Source organism: Trachinotus anak, unplaced genomic scaffold (genome assembly GCF_046630095.1).
Source record: "Trachinotus anak isolate AG129_WGS33_773 ecotype Australia unplaced genomic scaffold, CSIRO_AGI_Tana_v1 ptg000021l, whole genome shotgun sequence".
Lineage (NCBI taxonomy): Eukaryota > Metazoa > Chordata > Actinopteri > Carangiformes > Carangidae > Trachinotus > Trachinotus anak.
In genome coordinates this window covers 10,059,364-10,082,842 of record NW_027273872.1, presented here as the reverse complement: position 1 = coordinate 10,082,842, position 23,479 = coordinate 10,059,364, and the positions used below count along the sequence as shown (strand labels likewise).

General features: G+C 39.8%; 2 protein-coding genes across 4 annotated transcripts; one reads left to right on the top strand and one right to left on the bottom strand.

Annotated features, from left to right (window-relative positions):
- The first annotated feature begins 5,128 nt into the window (after positions 1-5,128).
- lbx2 (ladybird homeobox 2) lies at positions 5,129-8,104 on the top strand. The gene is made up of 2 exons (XM_071458345.1): positions 5,129-6,087; positions 6,803-8,104. Exons 1-2 carry the CDS (start codon positions 5,763-5,765, stop codon positions 7,264-7,266), a joined length of 789 nt encoding a protein of 262 aa, XP_071314446.1. The 5' UTR covers positions 5,129-5,762; the 3' UTR covers positions 7,267-8,104.
- Positions 8,105-14,391: 6,287 nt separating this feature from the next.
- pcgf1 (polycomb group ring finger 1) lies at positions 14,392-23,192 on the bottom strand. 3 transcript variants are annotated; one of them, XM_071458099.1, is made up of 9 exons: positions 23,042-23,192; positions 20,835-20,940; positions 20,526-20,678; positions 20,279-20,350; positions 19,621-19,726; positions 19,412-19,454; positions 16,254-16,340; positions 14,844-14,924; positions 14,392-14,570 (listed from the first exon to the last, which is right to left on the bottom strand). In XM_071458099.1, the coding sequence occupies exons 1-9, from the start codon at positions 23,126-23,128 to the stop codon at positions 14,520-14,522; spliced, it is 786 nt and encodes a 261-aa protein (XP_071314200.1). In that variant the 5' UTR covers positions 23,129-23,192; the 3' UTR covers positions 14,392-14,519. The 3 variants fall into 3 exon arrangements, with proteins under 3 accessions (XP_071314200.1, XP_071314201.1, XP_071314202.1); XM_071458100.1 differs by having other exon boundaries at positions 16,254-16,337; XM_071458101.1 differs by lacking the exon at positions 23,042-23,192 and adding an exon at positions 22,705-22,856.
- Positions 23,193-23,479: the final 287 nt, after the last annotated feature.

Here is a 23,479-nt window from a genome sequence, read left to right as displayed (position 1 = left end):
CACACACACACACACACACACACACACACACACACACAGTATAAATCTACTGTCTGGTATCAGATTCCATGCTGTGCACCTCCAGTCAGTGGACTAATTACATAGTAATGAGGCTAATCAAGAGTCAAACAGGAGAAACATTCAGCCTTAATGCTGTAATTCTGCTTTAAGCCTCCACGTATCCTTCTTTATGGTCTTAAATGGGCCCCAGTGGACCATTAGAGAGGATCGAGGACGACCACAGTGCACTCTCAGGAGAGGGGGTGGAGGGTGGAGTGTCTGTGATCTCAGGCCATGAAACAAAATGAAGCCGCAGAGGTCTGCAGTAGTTCTGTGTTAAGATGTTTTAGGGCTTGGAAGCTCTTAGCCTTTTATTTATTTAGTGGGAATCTGTGCAGATCTGCTGGGAGTCTTCATGGTTTGGTTTTTGTCGGACAGAGGAGACATATCCAATGGGTGGTGGTAGATCAACACTATGGAGTCAGTGCACAGCAGACACTCAGTTCGTTCACTTCATCCATTTACGAGGGGAACAGTTGTGAAGTTCATGTTGAAGGGACTCAGCTCTAACAGCATCCCTGTGTTCACGGGGTCTGTGGTACAGTTATTTGCACACTATGGGATACAAGAAATGAGTGTTCACTATGTTGTAGTAACAGGAATGAGGTGCTTGCTGACAGATGTCAGTCAATTTCTTCCTTTTTTTTTATTTCTTACTTTATTTGTTAATTTTCATTTTTTTGTACAGTATTTCTGTTGCGTGTTGCACTGTAGAACACGAGTGTCCATGAACACTAAACTTAAATAACAAGTGGGCAGTATGCATGCTTACAATATTTATGTTGAAGTGCCAGTCTTATATATTAAAGATCTAAAGGCAGTCAGAATTGTAAGTGGTGTCAGTTAGAACAGGAAACTCAACAGAAAATCATTTAGCCTATTGACTATTTAAATTTTCAAATAATGGTTTCTAGCAGCAAAAAACAAAAAAAAACAAAACAAAACAAAACATTGGTCCAATAAAAAACAAACAATTTAAATTCAAATGCTTCACCTTCCAGGAAATTGGAAATTGACCCAGTGAAGTGATGAATGATTAGTGAAGAAAATAAAAGGCAGATTGGTCTATAATGAAAACAACAGTTGCAGCCTTGGTGTCAGGTTGTTGCTTTAATTGGATGCTGTATAGAATTTATAGAAGAAACGCAAATATAAAGCAGGAAGAGCAGACGTCGTTCTATCGGCTGCAGCAGGTACAACATTAACTCCAAGGCGTCAGGCTGATGGATTTCATGCCTGACACTAATCACAGAGTAACATCTTCATCTCCTCAGAAATCCAGTCGACACCAGCTGATGGCCACTGAAACCAGAGCACACTGGGGTGGGGGGGGGGGGTGATGTCATGGAATGCCTCGGCCAATGAGAGCTCGCTGCGTGGACGACGCATCACCTCCAAACAGAGAGAAGCTGCTGTGAGGATGAACACCTGTGCGTCTCGGCCGATGGAGCGCCAAACTGTAACGGTGCGTTCGAGGACAGCTTGGAAAGAACACACTCCGCGGGTGTCAAGAGTGTCAACACCGGCGCTCTAGTCATTTGATATCGACCTGATAATACACACGGTCACACGCACAGGGCAGGTGGTATGAGCCGGATGAAGGAGGTTGTGAAGGATGCCATGCCCTCATCATTACGCATGAAAAAAAACAAAAAAACCCAAAAAGAAACAGAAAAAAAAAGATATCAAATGTGTATATCTACTCTAATCTTTTTTTATTTTTATTTCTTTGGTATAATAAATGGCATTTCTCTAAATAATTCTACATATCTTTGTGTGTTTGTGTGTGTGTGTTGTTGTTGTTTAAAGGCATCTTCTCATTTGAAATGACATTATTTTAGATTACTTTCTCTATTAATCCATACGTATTTATTTTATGTTTCAAAAGCTGTTGGTGCTGAAAAAAAAAAGAATTTAAAAGAGGTCGGCCTACACACCGTCCAGCACGGGGCCCAGGTAATTTGGGCTCAGACGTGCTGGGGAGCCTCATCAACACGCACACCTTCAGAAAGCCTTTCAGTCAGCCGCGCAGTGTGTTTTACAGTGGAAACAGGCCGGTTAAGAATGGAAACAAACACACCCACAGCGCCCTGAGCAGCCTTCTCCTGTATCATGTTATACTGAGAGGCGTTTACAGCTGTTTTGTTTCATAATACAGGACGACACGCTGCGCTGTGAGAGCTGCCACTTTACAACAGCAGTGGAGACAAAAAAACGCAGCCTGTTCGGCCTTAACAGATGAGCCGAAATGGTATTTAATAAATCATTTATTTTGAAGGGATAAAATCATCCTATTATTCCAAAAACAATCACACAAGTATCTGAAGGGCTGAAAATACCTGTGGTGGGCCTACTCTATAAATCGAAGTTCATAATACAGTTATTTCTACTATATTTATTCTTTAGTCTCTAATGGGAGGTAATGGTGACCTCATGAGGTTATTTTATCTCCTTATAATTTGCTTTTATATATTTCTGAGATGAACTGTGGTGGAACGTTTGTAGTAAAATACTACTTTAACCCAGCTTTTTGCTTGTGAGGGAACTTTTATTTTAGACACAAATAATCAATGAAACAATGTGCAACTTTGAAGTATGTGTGCTTTACTCCATGACCCTATCGAAATCGAAAAAAACAAAAAACAAAATGTGCATCAGAAACAATCTTCTCTCCGCTCCACAGACATTATTTCTTTTCTGTATGAAGCTGCACGTCTCTGCATGCAGGGCAGAGGCGGGCGGTAACGCGTTACAGCACTGTAACCGATTACATTTTCAGGATTATTGTTGCAGTTGTTGCATTTGTCGTCACCTTCTGTGACTCTGCGGTGTGGAGCTGAGCTGGAGACTTCAAACATTCCCTGATATTCGCTCCGGAACGCTGTGAATTAATTTGGTGATTAATGACATAAAGACTGACCTTTACCGGGTGGGCGTTTTCACATTGCTTTGATTTTATCGAGCTAAAGGAAAGACACGAACAGCGCTCGCCTGCCTGCCCCCACCCCCACCCACCCCCACCCCCTGATTATTTATAGGAGAGGAGAGCAGTGAAATTTAAATGTGAGAGAGACTGAAGTGGAGAAGATGCGCTTGGTCCTCACAAAGGAAAAAAAAAAAAAAACAACCTTATAATATTCCCTTAAAGTGACTCAGTGAGAGTCTCTGCTTTTTGGAGTCAGGAACCGGGTGCTGATAGGAGGTAAAATCATCCAATTAAATCCCCCAAGAACTGATGATTGATGATGTCAGCTGCTCTGCTTCTAATTAAGGTTTAAATTAAGAAAGAAAGAAAAAAAAAAAACCTTTCGGACCAGCTTCACTTCAGACCTTAAAGCCCACCGGGCCGTTGTTTGAGGAGGTCTAAGGCCTTATTCTGGCTTAAACCACATTTGAGGGTTAATAATCTACGGCAGCGCGGGTCCTGGTGGTCTGCAGAGTTCTGTGCAGGTTTATCCTCCGGATCAAATCTATACAATTACCAGTGAAATAAAAATCAGCAGAAGGGTTTCTCTTTCTCATAACTTCCTCACAGAAGTAGAAAATGGTCTGTTATCTGTCTAAACTCATCTCTGCTATTTCTGTCAAATAAATATTTCATAGAAATATTTATTTATTTTTCTTAAATGTTGATTCGTTTCTCTGTGGCAAATATGCACAATAATAGTAATAGCAATAAAATCATACATTGCTACAGTCTGCTTACACCCTTTCAATTCTGAACTCATTTCAAGTCTTTAAACGTCAAAGTAAATCAGAATCACTGTGATATTAATAACTACTCAGACCAGCCTGGATTCTCGGCTACCTGCACTTTGTTTCTGTCCAAATCCCCAAACTGAATTTACTCCAACAAACTCCTGCTTGTTATGGAGAAATATATATTCAAAGCAGCCACAAACGGTGGACCTCCAAGGCATCTAATAGAATTTCCTGCTGTTTTATAACTCTGTCCCTAAACCAATGTCACCATATGCTCCTGTTGGCACAAGAATCTCTGCAGTGGCTTCCTGGGCGGCAGCCTTCATCCAAATGGGTCAGAATAATCTGATTGTATTTTTTTTCCTTTTTTTTTTAATAGTGCATTTTTTCCAGGGTTTGTTTTATTTCACCTCTGGATTGTGACATGAGCTGGCAGGTAGATAATAATTCAGGTGCTGAAATATGTATTTTAGTGAATTTATCACGAGAAGCTTTTGATCCATTTTGTGTGAAGAAATGTCGATCTGTTGTTGTTTTTTGAGTGAAAGTTGAAATATTTTAATCCCGGGTATTTTACACATTGTTGTCATACACCAGATGTTTCACACCTTTATTTTTTTCTATAAATACAAACTGCATATTTCGTTCTGTCTACAGGTCATTTCTAATCTCTAAAAAGAAAATAAAACGAATAAAGTGCCAAAGTGGCGACATCAGCCAAACGTGTTAAATTCCACAAGTTTGAAATAAAACAAGTTGTGTTTGCTCTAAACAAACGTACCTGCTGCTCTCCTCGGTGTCCAGCTCGCTCCCGTTTTCTCCCTCTACATCCTACACCTCCTTCAGTAAGATTCGCCCTCTCCGTCCTCAGACTCTGAGCCACAGCTCGGCGTCACCTTTGTTAGACGCCTGTTTCACGCTCCCGCATTATATTACACTGTAACTCTGGCTTTCACCTGCAGGGTCACACTGACGGACGGATGATTTACCAAGCGAAGGGAGAGGAACATATGACATCAAACGACACGAACAAAATTAACAAACATTATTCAGTTTTGCAAATGAGGGATTTTTCTTTCTGGATCTTCTGGATTTCTGCCTTTAAAAGCTTAAAAAAATATATATTGTTTTAATGTTTTTTTTCCAAGCCTTTTCTCTATGCAAATAAACATGTATGTGTATATATGGTCAAAAATCCATCACCTGTCACGTCTGTTTATTTGTGGACAAATATTTCTCATACACTTCAGAATCAGGTCCGCCCATGTGCTCATTGTGGCTATTTTTAAGATTCTAGTCTAACACAGTGTCTAATGCGCACACTACGCGTAACGCGCAGTGCGTAATTACGCACCAAAGCGGGTATCACGGCTGGAGACCATTGTTGGCGTGGTGTTCCTCTGAAAGTTCCCATAATGCAAAGATTCTGGTGGCAGTATTTTAATGGCCATCAACTCTCCCTTTCTAGAAGAGCAGACCAGCAGAGGGAAACAGATGCATAAACATTTCGGGGCATCTTTCTCCTCGGCAGCAACAGACTCCTCCTATTCCCCACGTCCAATTAGTTATTATGGTCCGGCCCTTTAAGACGCAGCAGCGGGTCAGCAAGTAGTGTAGTGTTTCTCTAATTGAACTTCGCCCAATCAACAATAACTCGTTAGCAGTCGCTTTCTTTTTCTTGCTGCTTGAGACAGCTTTTTTTCCCCTTGCAGGGATTCACCCCCCTCCAGTCTGTTACTTCCTAAAGATCTACATGGAGCTTGGCAGAGGAACTGCGAATCTCTGAGGGGAATACAGTCCGGCTGCCTCTGCAACTACGCCCGAAGCATGGTTATTTTGGAGGAAAGCTCTCAGGCGAACTAAGTTGAGACATTCGGCTTTTAAGTGTCAAAATATAGAGGAGGACTCCGCGCACCAGAGGAAACACTTGTGGACGCTTAAAACGACCATTTGAATGAAATAATCAACTTTTGGGGAAGCGGCGATTCTTCGGGACTGCGATGACCTCCAGTAAAGACATGAAGGCAGGTTCTGTGTTGCAGTCCGGCGGCGAGGAGAGGAGACGGGCTCCCTTGGACCAGCTGCCGCCGCCGGCCAACTCCAACAAGCCTTTAACGCCGTTCAGCATTGAGGATATCCTTAACAAACCCTCGGTGAAGAAGACGGTCGCCAGTATCTGTCCGCCGAGAGTGCTGGAGAAAGTCACGGGCTCCAACTCGGCGAGGAACGGGATCACCACTCCCTCCTCGCCGCTGTGCGCGCTGGAGGAGTTGGCCAGCAAAACGTTTAAGGGTCTGGAAGTCAGCGTTATCCAGGCAGCGGAAGGTACAGACTGGCATTTTTTTTTTTTTAAGCTTAAATCTAAATTTTCTGCTTCACAGAAGAACTTCATAGCAGTGCAGCAGTGATCAGACTCTCAGCTGAAATCACTGATCGCTGGGTTTGTTTTGACTGCTAGTGTGGACATGCGAGGACAGCTCTGTAGGAATGTGTGGACAACACAGAGTAAGACGATGGAAACACAACATTTACGCACTGAAATGTTCATGCATTTGATCTCCAAACTGCTAACGCTGCCTACTATGGCAGCTCATGTGCTGTCAAAAAGTCAATCAGCCATTATGGCTAACTGCATGCAGTGTCATGAGTGTGAGTGTCTGAATAAAAAACGGACAGATCACCTTAAATGACACATTGATATCGTGTATTTCTGATCCACTGCAAAAATAATTAACCTGAAAATCAAAATATCTGGTTAATTTCTTGTCTAATAAATAATATGGTAAGATATATATGATAAATGGGATGAATTATTAGCTCAGTCGTGTCCAACAGGGGCTCCTGATTCAGCCAAGTTCTTAAAAGTTGCTGTTTAATTCAAGAGAAATCAATATGATATAAAAACAAAAACCAAGCCAGTGAACCGAGGACAGGCCTGTTCTGCAGTGCCCTCTGTTGCTGCTGTAGTTTGTGTGGAGGGGGAGGGGGGAGTGGCCCTTGCGGCTGTTTCATGTGTTTTCTTCTTCCACCTTCCACCAAGGTCGTGAGCATCTAAACGCCTTCGGACAGAGGCAGACGTCGAAAAAGAGGAGAAAGTCGCGGACGGCCTTCACGAACCACCAGATCTACGAGCTGGAGAAGAGGTTTCTGTACCAGAAGTACCTTTCTCCGGCCGACAGAGACCAGATCGCGCAGCAGCTGGGGCTCTCCAACGCGCAGGTCATCACCTGGTTCCAGAACCGCAGGGCCAAGCTCAAGCGGGACCTGGAGGAGATGAAAGCGGACGTGGAGTCGCTAAAGAAAATCACCCCACAGACCCTGCAGAAGCTCGTCAGCATGGAAAACATTGAGGATGCCCAGGGTGGGGGGCCCGAGGCCAGATCGCCCAGTATCTCCCCGACCTCGCAAGGACACCGGGCTTTCCCACAGTCCCCCTCCTCATCCAGAGACCAAACCACGGATGAGTTCTCGGAGGACGACGAGGAAATCGAGGTGGACGATTGACAGTCAGGGGGCCTGTGATTTTCATAAGCAGCGACAGAAAAGAATATTAAAAAAAAAAAAAGGGGGCATTTTTTTCTTCCCAAACTTTTGCACGGATATTGACAAAAAGGAGAGTACACACATATATAAACATTTCAGGAAAGTTTTTTTTTTTCTTCTCCTCTACTTTTTTTTTTTTTTCATTTTAATTTATTAATCGGACTTGTAAAGCCTTCCAAGTCTGTCTTTAGGTCTCATCACAATATCTGGGGAATATCTGCTTTCCTTTCAGACAGAACTACCTAACTGTTATGGTACAGGAAGACTGAAAATTGTGTAAACATTTTAATATTTCACGTTCGGTTTTTTTTTGTTTTTGTTTTTTTTTTTGTGGGGAGTGTGTGGATAGTTGTGCAATTATTATTATTATTTTTGTTTGCAATTAATTCGCATTCTTCTGTTTAAGGAATCGGATCTGCCAAATATTTAAATTAACCCCTCCACACCTTGTAATTTTTCCATGCACAGTCCATCCCACCTTAAGTTGTATTACTATTTTTTTTTTTTTTTTTTGGTCCTGAGCGAAACGTCTTCCTGTCCGCAGCGCAAAGGAGGCATCACGATTAGTACCGACTGCAAACTTTTACACGCTCTGAGTTCTGTATATAGATCAAACATCCTATGCGATAATTTTATTGTAACATTCTATTTAATCAGCATCTATGTAAATAAAGGTTATATGATATTTCAAGAAGCTTTCTGCGCGGTTGGATTTGTGATTTTTCATAGAAATGATCAGAGTTTAGAAATTTAAAATGTAAGGGATGACACAGAAATGTGTCCTTACAGGAACATTATGATGGATTATGATTTTCAAGGGCATTTAATATATTTTAAAGTTACAAAAAATACTACATATGCTATTAAATCCCTAAAGGAATATTATAAGAGTTGACCTGTAAACTCAATACTGAGCACCAAAGGCACTCTATAGGAATGCTGGATGATAAAATCACATAAATAATCTATATGATTATGATAAGGATATAATGAGATATGGATTTGTCCACAGAGATTAAGGAAATACATTAAATATTCAGCCTAAAAATCTGGCCTGCTTGGTAAAAATGGTCTCCTTTGAATAATTGACCTCTGCTTTCAGCCCTCAAGTGCCATGACTTCAATTAGCAGCCGTCCACCGCCTTTATTCCCATTCTTTCGCCCGGCCTTGAATACATCTTGTCACAAGAAGGTCCCGGTCTGGCCGCTGTGTTAAGAGAAGCTTGCCTCCACCCCTGCGCCATATGTTTTCTTGCTCCTTTCTCTGAATCGTCTTTAACACAACTAGTCGACATGATTGATTGGGTTAACCCGCCTTTGCCTCGCATTAAACAGCTTCCACCGAGCCGTGGGCAATAATGGCACGCATCTGCCACTGCTGACTGGGGTTTGTTTGGAAAGAGTCAGAGAGAGAGAGAGAGAGAAAAAAAAAATCTGCCATGAATAGCAAATGGGTTCGTGTGAGGAGCCTAATGAATAAACCTCAATGGGAGGCAGTGGAAATGCGACGTGCTGCTGCTGCTGGCTGACCATTTGCAACAGTTTTGTAACGGGATCAAGAGCTTGGTTGGTGTGTGTTGGTGTGTGTGTGTGTGTAAAAGTGTGTGTGTATATGAGGGAGGAGAGGATGGTGTTATTGTAGTTATTTAATGATAAAATACTAATTATTATGAAACAATTAGGACTGTTCACTGGTGGTTAATATAAACCGGTTTGTAGTTTAGGTTTTGTTTTAAATTTTGCTCTTTTTTTTTTTGCCCAAATATAAAAAAATGTACCTCGTCAAATTTGTCCTGCTGCTCACTGAGGGCATTTTATTCTGTGTTTAGAGACATAAACAGACAGCAGCCTCGTCTATTTATTACTTCAGAATTGTTAAATATTCATTAACCAAGTGATGAAAATAAATCAAGTAATTTACATAAAAAAACAACTAATAATAATAATTATTATTATTATAACAATAATAATGATAATAGGAAGGCAGATCTATCCAGTAATAAAATCATTTTCTTGACACGAGTTGCTTTAACAAAACGCAACAGAAATAAATGAATTTACGCTTGAATTTTTTTTTTTTTTTTTTTTTAAAGATCAGATTGAATATGAGAATGTGAGAGTGTGGACTAATGAGCTTGTTAGGCCTGTTCTTTTTTCCTTGTTTCTTTTTTTTTTTTTTTTTTTTTCCTGTGTGGGTATAGCAGCAGAGCAGGCTGGCGCTCACAATAGAAGTAATCGCCTGGAATGGTGAGGGTTGAAAAGTCAAGCAGGCCTTTTATTATGGAGCCACTGTGAAGTGGCAGCGGGAACAACATAGTGGAAGGGGCTTTAAATGAAAGTCAGTGGACAGACGGGTTAAGTCCTGAACTTTAAACCCCCTGATTAAACTATAACCACTCATTCATAAAAAAAAAAAAAAAAAAAAAAAAAAAGCATTACATCATAACCCTAACCCTATATACTGAGTTTACAACAAAAGACTTGTGCTTAATATTCTTATGTGGTGCCACAATAATACTTATATATATAATACTTATATATACTTATATCTCAACAGCATTCATATAATGTTCTTTTTTCTTTTATTTTGAAATTTTAAATTGAATGATATACGCATATCAGTTACTATAAGCTATTAGTATCACTATTAGTAGAGAAATCAATTTTGGATTTTCCACATGAAATTACTGGATCAATAACTGATCAATTTGCAGAGCAATATCCCTGTCTTCATTGGATTTAAAACACAACCTAAAAGCTTAGATCTTATATGTGAATTATAATATTATAATGAGAAAAATAAAAGCCCAGAAGTGGTGAGAGAGATAAAATGCAATCTGACCGAACGCTCCATCAGGAGCCCAAAAACATTCATTCTGGCCTAAAGGTCGCAGCTTTAGGTGATCTTTTCTTTTCAACATGAAAGTGCCCCGGAGGGACATGCTCAGGCTTTATCAGGGTGACTGGGGAATATGCATGTATGTGTGTCTGTGTGTATTTGCAGCTTGTCATGGAGGTTATTTGATTCTTCATTACAAACACTGGCCACCGGGGCCTGATTTCAAACAGCCAAAGGTTCATATTAACTTCTAGATATTATCGAGGTTATTGGGAAAATTAGACTTTAAAATGATCAACAAACACCCTCCTTTTTGTTTATAGCATCTTACCCTCGCTCAGGAGAAGATCTGGTCAGTCTTTACTCTACAGTTGCCTTATTCCATGTTGTTCTGACTTTGATGAAGATGAGAAACCCAAAGTCTATTTATAACCTTTGACCTTTAAGATCCAAAAAACGCCAAACGCTGATGTTTGTCTTCATATAGCAGTGAGATAAAATACAAACTAGATGTTACCTACGTGATGTTATCCAAATTCACTGTGTTATTTTTGGCGAACGAGTTGTTTCTTAATATGATACTGTAGAGGTAACTCAGTAAAGTGTTGCTGAAATGTTCTGGCTCCTGCAGCACAGTCCACTTAGAGGGAGCACAGACAGAATAAGATACAAGGCTTGTATACATTATCAGCTCCTGTCAGGTTATCAGAGTCTTTCCTTACACTCTGGACAAGATCACACACATCAAAGCTTTGCCTCCAGTCCCTGATGTCTGAAGAGCACCAAGTCTGCCACCTAGTGCTGAGGAGGGGGGGGTGTCTCTGTGGTCAGTGCAAAGCAGAGTTTGGCACAGACAGACTGTGTTGCCAGTGAAGTTGTGCAAATATAAAGAGGTTTTAGGATTTGATGAACTCAAGATTTAGTTTTGTATTAAATGTTGAGTGAAAAACAAGAATCCGTGCTCAGCCTTTCACAGTGCAGTGAAGTGCAGTTGTCCACCAACAACAGTTTTCTCTGCAAGCCCCTAAAAACGCGCAATAAAATATCAGCACAGTTAGTGTGTCACATAAACATTTAAAAGATGAGGTGGAATGCCAGTTGGCTTAGCTGCTTTTTTATTTTGTAATGGCAACTATGCTGCTTAAAGGGGCCGAGGACTCCAGTGATTTAACACACGAAGCTCTGTTTACACGTCATGAGCAGTAGCCGGCTACACAGCCTGTGAGAGGAGTTGTATGTTGTCTTGGCTCTGGAGGGAGATCTCTAAAGTCTAAAGAAAACACAAAGACGACGGTTATCTCCAGCTGGGCTTGCAGGCCATAAATCTATAACAGAAATCCTGCCTGACAAACTGGGAGTATGGAGTTTGAAGGATGTGGGCATTTATCTGGCAGGCGGGGTCCGATGAAAGATGCTATTGAGTTGCATGATTGGAAATGTAGGTTGCAGCATTTTTGGAGCTTGGCTCATACTTGGGACTTAAAGTCAGAATTCTCAGCCTGTGCTACAACGATTTCAGACCATTCTTATAAAAATATGTCTCTTGTCAGTCTCTCAACTTTATGGAAATGCACAAACAGATCACTTAAGTTCCCCTAAAATCAACAAAAAGAAAAGAAATGGTCATTTGTCCTTCAGAGTTTTTTTAATGCAGGCTGTCATAGTGTTTTAATTAATCTAAATATAACTATCACAAGCCTTTGAGCAGGAGTTTATTACCTACTGTCCATATACTATGTAGGTCAAGACAGATCAAGTGATACATAAGCGCCTATAAAAAGTTGAGACAGCTATTGATAGACCTCGTGGTCAAATTGTTCAAATTGCTACCTATGAAAAGTATTCACCCTCCATGGAGGTTTTTCTTATATATTATTTTACGACAATGAATCAGATTAAATTGATTTTTTTTGGCTCTGTTGGAACAAAACAATGGTTAATATCTAAGCTAAAAGAATAGATTTAAATAAGAATAATTAAACGCAAACTATATTTGAAGGGCACTCAGAGAACACAGAGCTCCACTAAGGCCAATGTCAAACATAAACCAGACTTCAATCTAACCCATAGTAAATGATCTGGATCTGCCCCAAAATTTAACGGATTCTTCCCTGACCCATGATCCACCTCTCCACTGAGCTCAGTGAAAATGGGTTCAGTACATTTGTAATCCCGCTGATAAATATACTGACACAGGTGAAAACATAACCTCCTTGGTTGAGGTAATGATTACATCATTGCCCACTCTCCTTTGACGTTTACTTAAATCACTAAGTCTTAAGAGGTTATTCTATCATAAACCGTGACAAGTAATGTTAAACCTGCATCTACGATGGTTAATCATGAACACAACACAACACAACACAACATTACAAGCAAGTCTGTGATGCATCCACTGAAAACTACAGTTCAAGGGAGCCATACGACATTTCCAAGGCACTGATTATCGCTCAGATTACAGTCAGGTCAGTAACAGAGATAGAAAGGATGTGGCACAGCTGTAAATCTGCCCAGAGCATCAGTCAGAGAAGAGCTCAGGTGAGGGAGGCCACCAAGAGCTCTGCATGGACACTGAAGGAGCTACATGGCTGAGATGGGAGACACACGCTGCTGCTGCCTGGTGAAGAAAGGCTTGTCATCTGAAGCTAGTGTTTGCCACAGGTCCTGTGGGAGACTCAAATTAAGTAGAAGATGATTTGATGGTCTGATGAGATGACACGTTTTTTGGACTATGTTTACTGTAATCACCAACGCAACACAGAGAAACACACCATAAAGACCGTGGTGGTGGTGGTGGTGGTGGTGGCGGCAGCATCTTTCTGTGGCAAAGTTTCCTCTCAGCAGAGCCCAAAACAGCCTGAGGACAGTGAAAATGAAATCAGTGCAGAAAAATCCAACAGGAAAACCTGCTGCAGTCTGCAACAGCACTGCAACATGGGACAAGATTTATTCCAAAAAGACAACAACCCCGAACATAAAGCCAAAGCTGGACAGCAACACCTCAGAACAACAATGACTGGCCAAGAGTCCAGACTTCAAAATGACTGTTCACTCACAGTCCCCATGCAACCTGACTGAGGCTGAGCAGTTTCGTAAAGAGGAACGGGGAAAAAAAATAGTGTCCAGATGCGTAGAGCTGAAACTGACACATCCACACAGACTCAGGACTGTAACCCCTGCCAGAGGAGCTTCTACTTCATATTGACTTCATGCAATAATATGTTAGTGCTTCACATTTGTACTTCATTCACATCAATTTTTAGTGATTTGTTTCCCTTTAACATTACGTTTTTCTTTGGTAATTGGCAGGAAAATGTTGCTACATCTGAGATTTAAATGGTAAAACAACATATGAAAAAGTTTAAGTCTGACAAAAATCAGGAAGTGTCACCGCACTGAAGTACTTTTATAAACTATAAATTACTGCCTTGCAGTTGTATGCCTCCGCCACTCAGACAAGTTTCAGATTACATGCGTATCCAGAGTCATATAAACTTGACCTTTGGCCACCAAAATCTAATCAGTTCATCCTTGAGTCCAAGTGAACGATTGTACCAAATTAGAAGACGTCCCATCAAGGCGTTATTGAGATATCGTGTCCATGAGAATGGGACAAATGGACAGCCCGAAAACAATATGCCTCCAGCTCCGGCCAGCTCGCCAGTGCAGAGACAAAAAACTATCAAATATCAAGGTATTTTACTCCAGAGTGAATCTGGATTTTTAACTTTTAAGGGCAAAATTCAAGACCATGACATGTTGGAGCACATTGTGTTAACTGCTCAATTTTAATTTTCCTTATCGCATGTTTGACACTGTAGCGGCCATGAGCATGTTTCCAACCCAGATAACTACTGCACAGTCTTTATGCTGGTGGTTGATACTTTCCACACACAACTGGTATCTGCTGTTGCTAATAACTAACTATAGGTCAGCTGTGCAGAAAAAAGTTGCTGCATTATTAATAAAACTTTGTGGCTTAATGACTCCAAAACAGATTATTACCAAAATATTGCTTTGTAAAACTCATGTAAGATGCAAAGTAGGAAACTGCTGTGGTATTAAAAACTGCAAAATGTAAAAACCTATTACAGTTTTGTCAGTGTTAAAGGGACGATCACTTCACCATCCCTCATGACACACCCACACACAAAGTGTTGTTTCATGTCTCTGTAGATACTTTATGTGGATAAAAAAAACCAAAAAAAAAAACATGTTGTATCTTAAGTAAGTGATACAAACTCAGCTTTTTCCCATTTAAATTTATTTTCAAAAATACAAAACAAGGAAAATAAGTATATGTACACAAACACTAATAAAATAGAATATGTATTGTACAAAATATGTACAGCTATGGTCAAACTGAAAACAAATCCTATCTGGTCCTTTTGTCCTTGATGGTGTAGTGAAGGACTAATGGTTGAGCCTGCGAGAGAAAAATTGTAAAAAGAAAAAAATATTATTTTTTGCATCTGACACACGTAAATTTAGACAATTCACTTGTCATGCTCAAATGTTAATTTAGAAATAATGTAAATTTAAATATGACTATTGGGTTTAACAACTGAACATTTCCCAATACACTGCATCAGTGAACTTTCTCCTGATTTTCAAAATGAACTAGTAAAAAGAAAATCTGTTCAAGTGTGAAGGAATGTATGACATTTGTTGGCACTAGCGGACACTGGCTGTACTGTACCTTGCCAAACCAGTGTGAGAGCCATAGTCGTTTCATGGTCATGTGATCAGGCAGAGACTCGTTATTGAACAACATCTGGACCTATAGGGAGACCACACAAACAGATGTGAAGGGGGATCTGAAAGGAACAGCTGGGCTTATTTTTATATGTGAAACGTTAGTAAAAGATGTTAGGAAGAAGCAGCAATACATTTAACAAATAAAACACACTTAGGCAAGTCTGTCTTGATGATATTGTTACCATCATGAACTCGTATTTGTTAGATGAGGCTTTATCACAGTAATGAAAACACACATGCCCTTTAATTGAAGATTTAACTCAAACTGTATTCAGCAAGTTGCAGGAAATCTACTGATTCCCCAGAGCTGAGGGAAACACGGCTGATACCAACAAGTTTGTAAACTAAGAGGATCTGGACAGGGTTCCAGATTCTCTCCTGTGTCTTTGCTGTTGTGATTTTGTTAAATTGAAGACGTTTTTAAGACAAGGCTGACACAATGGTTTTATTTATCATTCGCTTATCCAGCTCTATGCCAGCAACAACACAATACTGCCTCAGAGTGTACGATCGGCTCTTTAACCACAGCCTGAAGCCCCGGCCCACGGCTCTCAAACCCCCTTTTTAAAAAAAGGGGGCTTCAGATCGTTGGCTGTTTTTAAAACAGTTTTTATGTTTTATGTACGTAATTTCACTAATAAGTAGTCATGTAGCATAAAGCAGTGGTTCTCAAAGGGGGGTCCGGGGACCTCAATGGGTACTTTAGGAGCTTCCCAGAGGAAAAGGGGAATAATTTATTTTCACTGTATTTCCATTCATAGGTAACATAATGACAGAGTGTATGACTATTTTGGTCGAGGGTTTCAAACACATTCTGTAATAAAACATCTAAAAAGCAAAAGTCTGTGGTTTAATTTGTGTCAGTTTAGGGTCCTTGATGTGAAAAAGCTTGAGAACCACTGGCAAAGAGCATATGTAATGTCGCTATGGTTACTTGCAGGTCACCCACTGTTAATCGTGGCACTGATGTGAGAGCATGTCCCAATATATTATTTTCACACATGAATCTCATTAGTAAACTCTCAGCCAACGGGTTCTTGATAAATGTTGAATTCCTGACAAAGGAGTCTTTAATATCACCAGTGGTTCTTAGTTGGATGGTGCAGAAATTGCTAACAACGATGAACTGCTCACGAAGCCAAACGGCGATTTAGCAATGATTTAGAGTGTGTTTACTTGCATGTTGGCAAATGTAAAATTATCCAAGTATTATATTATTGAGGGATGTAATCTGTTTTTTCTGTAACACAGCAGATGCAGTCTGTTTTTGCAGAGAGCATGGGCCAAGTAATCTTTACTGTAATGTCACGTGTACCAAACGTCTTCTTTTATCGCATCACTGGCGACTGACCTGGTGTTTTTCCACGTTTAGCCGATGACAGAGCACTTTCCGTAGGTGTCTCACCTCTGCCCGGACAGAACAGCGAACAAACTTCTGCTGCAGAGACAAGGTCAAGCATGTAAATCTTTGAGCGAGCAATACGATCAGTCAATGACACGTTTTTTAAAAAAAAAAAAAAAAAAAAAAAAAAAAAAGGTGTAATTCAATCAAGTCTTTACTGCTCCAACACTTGTGGTCACCAGGGAGCTCATTAGGCAGATGTCTTGTTTTCTTGTTTCGTTGACTTCTTGTTTACACTGCAGGTTAAGATGCCTGATTCCTGACCCATGGAAAATATCACTCATTTATCTTGCTCTGTGTAAACAGTATCAACTGGCATAGAATTCACTTTTTGCTCAGTGTTGACTTACGTTTCTGCTTTTGCTGTTCAGTTAAAGTCAAAAGCCTAACAGTCATAAATGTCTCTTCAGATTTGCTTGTAACACTAGAAGCACTGGCTGCCGTCTATAAACTGCTGTTTTAAATTCTAGCATTTTTAAAAATGTTTTTAAAATGTCTGTCCAACACTAAACACGTTTCCAAGCGTATAAGAAAAGCAAACTAATAATGAGGAAACAGCGTATTGACAGGGTGTGGGCACACTCCTGTTACAATTCAGATTTACAGCTAACGAAATCCCAGGTTACTGCTGGACATTCTCCAGTCTCAGATGACTTATTACACGCTCTTAAGCCAAAGAGCTAAATTTCCTTTCCCCCTGCACGCAGTACAAGACGGTATTTCTTTAAAAGCAGAGGCAGAAATGTCATTTCCCAAATTTCCGCCTCTGTAAAAACAGATGAGGATGAATGGATGTGCTGCATGTCCAATCAGTGTCAGTAACAAAGGTTAAGTCCAAATTCAAATCCAGAGCACAACAAAGACACAGTTTTCCTTTTAAAACTGATCCAACATTAAACTCCAGAGTGTGTTTATGCCTTTGTTTACATATTTTAATAAGGAGGATCCTCCTTGCTTGCTTATCTATTTCCACACAGAGGTTAGAGTGAAGGAAAACTGCGTTGCACGAGTCAGGAATGAACTCCTGAAGCTGCACGGTCCCATTACCTATGGTAATGTAACATTAGATACAACAATAAGCACATTTTAACTATACACAGTGGTCAAAGAGGACAAGGGTGTGTAATGATGACCTAACGCTCGCAGCAGTCACCAGATCTCATCTGTTTGAATCTAACATCAAGACCACAACGTCTGTCATTCAAGCTGCTCTATAAACACAGGAAAACCACTGATGGCTCAGTGTGTAGAAAATCTTTCAAATCTACCAGTGAAAAAATATATATATTTTGTTAAATTCTGAAATCTTGATGAGCCCAAAACTGGATGAGAGACAAGCAGCAGCACACGGGCATTTGTAAAACAAGGCTGCCCTCTGCTGGCTGTCCAGAGTGTTTGCAGTCACAATTGAAGAATTTCACACAAGCCTTGTGTTTTACTTAAACTGCTCCCCCAATAATCATTATTCAAGGCTTGTTTCAGTGCAATCTGGGCATTTACATTTTACAATCTCACTTCCCTTGATACACACATCCCACGACAAATGGGCCTGTCAGGAGAGATATTGCCACACAGTAAAAACTCCTCTATCATCTGACAAGGTCGGCATTTTTTTCCACTATAGTTGGTTTAAATTTATTTAGCAGGCAGTGTTTCAAACACCTGTACTCTTAAATTGCCAGGACGTATAGTCATGAGAAACAATATGATAACATAATGTATAACATTCATGCAGCCATACAGTAATCAACATACAGTCAGCCATTGCTGAAGAAACTACTGGGATCGCTGCCATAATAATCACTTTTTTCACATGACGTTCTTATCAAACTTTTTTGTCTGCCAAGTAATATCTAACAGTTTTACGTAGCATCTTTCTTTACGCGTTCTATATTTTAGATTTGTGAAATCTGTCATACAGGACAGACTTGAAAATGTTTAGATATTCATAGGACGTTGTCAGACTGAAAATGTATCTAACAGTCTGTTTTAAATTACTGAGGGCACCAAACACTAGAAATTATCTGTTACCACTATTAATTCCAGGCAAAGGCACAGGCTTGGTTTTATCTTTGGTGATTTTTTTTTTTTAAACTCTCTTCTCTCATTCATACACTTCACTCATTCTCACACACACACACACACACACACACACACACACACACACACACACACACACACACACACACACACACACAAAGTGCCTGACTGCAGAAAGGTTAATTGTATTAAATATGTGTTTGCTGATAGAACTTGGAACAGGATTTATTTCTCTGATTTTAAACAGATATTTTTTTTTTAAATTAACAGAAATCTTGACATAATAGATTTTAAAGAAAATGTTAATAAAATCTGTAGGTGGTGAGCTCAACAGTGATGCTCAGTCTCATCTTTGAATTATAAAACACACAAATCTGGATAAAATGGAAAGATGACTTTGAGATGGGGAAATATGTCGGTGGAGACATTTCAGCAACACCTTCACAATGGTAAGGACATATTCCTACTGTCTATACCCTTATCTGCACCCATGATTCCAGGTCTGCTTTGGATATAAATACAGTAATTACTGTGTGATATTTGGGCTGACTGAGTTTTTGTTTTTTTTTAATCTCACCTCCTACAAGTCAACCCTAATCACTACAAACATTCCTTGACATCTTGGCCCTCCAGCTTCAAGATGTAGGTCGAAAACACCACAACACTTTCTCAAACAATTCTAAAATCCGTAATTATTGAGATTAGTGGTCTGGGTGGGAAATAAAGAATGATTACAGTATGCTTCAGTGGCGTACTTGCCCCACTTATCCATGTCTCTCTGTTAGCATGAGGCTTCATCTGCGACCACACTAACCAGCTCTGAGTGCTGATTTGTGCTATTGCTGCAGATGTCATTGTGCCATGTATTTGCTTAGCAGCTAAAGGCAGAAAATGACTTGTTAAGGTTTAAAAAATTAGCCCCTGGAGACATGTGCTGTGCAAACCCCTGAGCCTAGTCACTCTGAAAGCATTCAGAACCAGCTCAACAATTTCTCCAAGTACGCAGACTTTTACTGAAATATGATGCTAAATACATCTAGGGTAGTTCACTGGTATAAATGACTTACCTGAAGAGTAAGTTTTGTCTTATCTTTTCCAGCAAGCGATGAACTATAAAAATAAAACAGAGAGCACTGAAAAATACTTGTTATGCTGCACAACAAGACACATTCTCACACAGTCACCTTCATATTTATATTATCAGACTTGTGTCAAACTGATTGTATTATATAAAAACACACACAGATCATTTTAAGATGAATCCATCAAAGCTTACCTTAGCCTCTCTAAACACAGTGAAACCTGCTCATCGTATCTGTAGAAGTGAGCTTTCGAATGGTCAAAGCTTGTGTACGGTAAACCTGTAGCATCGGGTACTGCATCTAGTGAGGAGAGAAATAAAGTTTAACTTTACAAACCAAAGAGCACATTAATCACCATGTTGTTGACTGTCCAGGTTAATGCAATGTGGTCAACCAAACAATACATCTCATCATCCATATAATTCAGGGTAGGTGCTGTTCATTGTCAGGATGTTTGGATTAAAGAAGAAGAAAAAAAAAGGTAGAATCAATGTGCTTTCATCTTGATTTAACATTCTGGGCAATCATGTAATTCAGTAGTTTCACCGCAAACAATGAGTTTCACAAAGCCCTGATCTTTTCAGCTACACTGAGATCTTCTAAATGTTCAAAAAGTGTTAGTGTATATCTAATGACCACCAACAGAAAACCATTCAACTTCAACAGAAAATCAAAAGGTGGCAGATCACAGAACTGCTACTACGTTGAACTGTCACATGACCCATGGGAAGTGCAGCATGGTGCTGAGTTTTACACCAACAATGACAGACAACTAGGATTAAAAAAAAAAAAAAACTGAATCCCCAATCTGATCTAAAGCACAGTCACAGACTGAGACAAGTGAAGACCTACCGTCCCCAGCAGGTTGGATGACTCTCTCCAACCCACGTGACTGATAAAATTCCTTTATTCGCTTGTCTTCACCTGTTAAAACATCACAGGTAGATTGACAAATTAAAATTTAATTATGGTAAAACATTTTTTGTTTAGCTATTATTTTAGATTTCACAAGGACCAAACACTATATTGGCTGTTGGTTGTAAAAGTGTCCCAAACACTGGCACAACAGAGAGGAGACTTTTTTTTTTTACACACATACTTTCTTGAAGTCCAGGCACCAGTTTGTAGACAATGTCTTGCATCACTCGATCCAATTTAAGGTTGAGTAAAGGCTGCGTCTCGTGGATTTTGATGTTGCACATTGGACAGTACTTGCTTGTTTGCAGGTATTTCACAATACAACTTTTACAGACTGTAGAGCAAAAAGAAAAGAAAGAGACATTTCATTTCAATTAGCCTGACATCCTGCTGAAAATTATTCTTGAGAAATGGCAGAAAAACTTCTGCAAATAAACAACATGAGAACAGATTATTATTTCTGTCCAAATGGATGTGTTTTTAAACTTACAGGTGTGCAAACACTCTGTAATTGTTGTGGCATCTATGAAGTAACCCGCACAAAGATAGCAGACGATGTGTTCGTTCAGGTCCTTGATCTTCAACTTGACCTCCTCCTGTTAAGAAGAACACATTTTACAAGTTTAAAAGTTTGGAGTAAACGTTAAATTATCCCCCAAAGTTTAACAAGCACAATTCCTCTGCACAGCTTTAAACTCAGGACAAACTTCTCATCTGAAAGCAAAAGATATACATAATTAGTTTATGTTCTGAGGAATCAAGACATCTCAAAAGACAGGTTCATAGTTTTTCTAATCTGTCCTAAAACAACAGTCGGATGCCAATATGAACATTGCAAGTGTTTGTGCTTGCTTTCATCATTCCCCCTGTCCACGCCAGCCTTTGAGAGATCCCTTTCCAACGTGTTTCAAATGGAAGAGATAAGAGTCTTCATGACATGTATTCAAAAGTTATCTTAGGCTAATATATAGTTTCAGTGGTAGGTATCAGACAAATCAAATGGACATATTCCAAAGTTACAGCCTTGTTAGTGTGAAATTCTCTCTGTTTTTCCTAGTTGAATTTTGTTCTAAAAATGAGGACTGGATTTTGTTGCCCATCACTTCCACTGTAACTGTATTATGAAGGGATCTACCTCAAAACCTGCTTGGATGTACACTTGGAAATGCGAGTGCTCTTTTAAAACAAACTTGAAAAATTGTGAACTTATCCTTTATAAAACAATTGAACCAGAATCTGTAACTCTGCACATATTCATGCAATTTTTCAATGGTCTCCTATTTGCTCCAGGAAAAAAAATGCTTTAATTTGTGACAACTTTTTAAGGCAAAGTAAATGAGCAGCAACTCTGTGGTAGTACAAAAACTTCTGACTGATTCTATAATATATGGCACTGTGAGTTTAACCAAAAAACCAATGCTAGATAATGAGTGTCAAACTGCACTTAAGATTTCCATTATAATGTTAATGCCCGGGATGTCCAGTCGCTTTCACCTTTCTTTCCACAACCCAGTGAGTTTAATGCAGAATATACACTCAGTGGCCACTTTATTAGGTACATACACACAATCTAGATTCTAATGATTAAACTTTGTTGCCATTGCCAGAGGTATGTAAATTCAATTATATGTTTATTATTGAGGTCATAGTCAAAGATGGTTGAGTATAGAACAGCATTATTTATTTACATGGGGACAGTAAAATATTAAAAACACCTGTGAATATAATGCAGTCTTACACAACACCACAACTAACAATGACATCAATACTAAAACAAAAACCTATTTGAACATTATAGGCATTTTTAAACCAATCATTTAAATAAAGCTGTGTGTGGCCTTCGCAGGGGTCGTGCGGAAGCAAAGTTATGAGGACGACTTCCTCTGTAATGCCGTACTGTAATTCTCTGTCATTAACCTGTGTTTCTGCTGATATTGTTAGAAAACACTCCGCGCAAAAGCGGATGACTCGGTCTGCTGGACTGTCTGACTCACTCCTTAACAAATGTTAGCTGCGCTGCGCAGCTCCTGTATCTGCAACTGCTTTTGACCCTGACCTTTGACCTCCGTGTGTAACTAAGAAAGTCAACCCGAAGGGCCGATGAACTATCAGAATAAATCTAAGCTAAATGTAAGCGGGAAAGGGCGTTTTAGCAAAAAGTGGGTCGGAGGTCAGATCTGGTTTAAGGACTGGTGGGGTCAGTTTAGAGCAGCGTCAGACAGTAACTCAACGACACCGAGCAAACAGATGTAACTACCGCAAACAGCGTGGGGTCGTTGTTCCCGTTAAACACATACACCGTTACTTCGTTATAAAACAAGCCGAGAGAGAACCCACGGAGTCAGTAGCCGTTACCTTACCTGGTCGCTCATTTATTGCTTGTACTAATAATAAACTCCCAGTTGAACTGGTGAGCACAGGCCGAGTTTATGCGGTAAAACGACCGAAAAAACAAGTTAGTTAATAGAATTTCGGCACGTTGAGGTAGAACAACACGGGTAGACTCCCCCCTCGCCCCCCGGTCTACGCATGCTCACACACGGCTCTCTTCAGCATCGCTCTCCCTGTCTCCATCAGCGCCGCGGAGACGACAACGATCTCCTGTTAATGCGCGGGTTTAACTCGTCTCTGCCGGAGTCTGAGTCCCTGCAGGTTTCTGCCTCGGTGCGAATGAGCTCCAGCAACACGGCCACTCACCTCGTTCCTCAGCGGGTCCAGTTTGTAGACGGACTGTAGCTGATTTCGTAGCCGCATCGCTATAGCCATCGGACCTTGCTCCGCCATCTTTGGGAATTATGCTTACTTCCGGGTAAACCGGATGTGGTATTTTCAGCAAGCTGGAGAGGGCGGGTAACTATGAAATATAAACAAATTTTAAAAAATCAATTAAAAAAATTATATGAACACAAAAATAATAAGATGCCTCTTCACCACCCAAAAATTAAACAATAATAATAAAAATATATGAAATTGAGTTGTTGAAATTGATTTTTTTATCATTTATATTTTCGAGCTTATTGTACACAGACCTACACATTTTGTTAACTTTATTACATAAAATAAATGAATAAATAAATAAATAAAAAATAATAATGCAACACTTTCGACACCAATGTAGGAGAAAACTGAGCCAAG

Excerpts from the sequence above, each read along its gene's own strand:
- lbx2 (XM_071458345.1), top strand. The coding sequence starts at position 5,763 with ATGACCTCCAGTAAAGACATGAAGGCAGGTTCTGTGTTGCAGTCCGGC. Across the intron at positions 6,088-6,802 it reads CGTTATCCAGGCAGCGGAAG|GTCGTGAGCATCTAAACGCC; the intron begins GTACAGACTGGC and ends CCTTCCACCAAG.
- pcgf1 (XM_071458099.1), bottom strand. The coding sequence starts at position 23,128 with ATGGCGGAGCAAGGTCCGATGGCTATAGCGATGCGGCTACGAAATCAG. Across the intron at positions 19,455-19,620 it reads CTGTGTTTAGAGAGGCTAAG|TTCATCGCTTGCTGGAAAAG; the intron begins GTAAGCTTTGAT and ends TTATTTTTATAG. Across the intron at positions 16,341-19,411 it reads AGACAAAACTTACTCTTCAG|CAGAAGTTTGTTCGCTGTTC; the intron begins GTAAGTCATTTA and ends TTGTCTCTGCAG.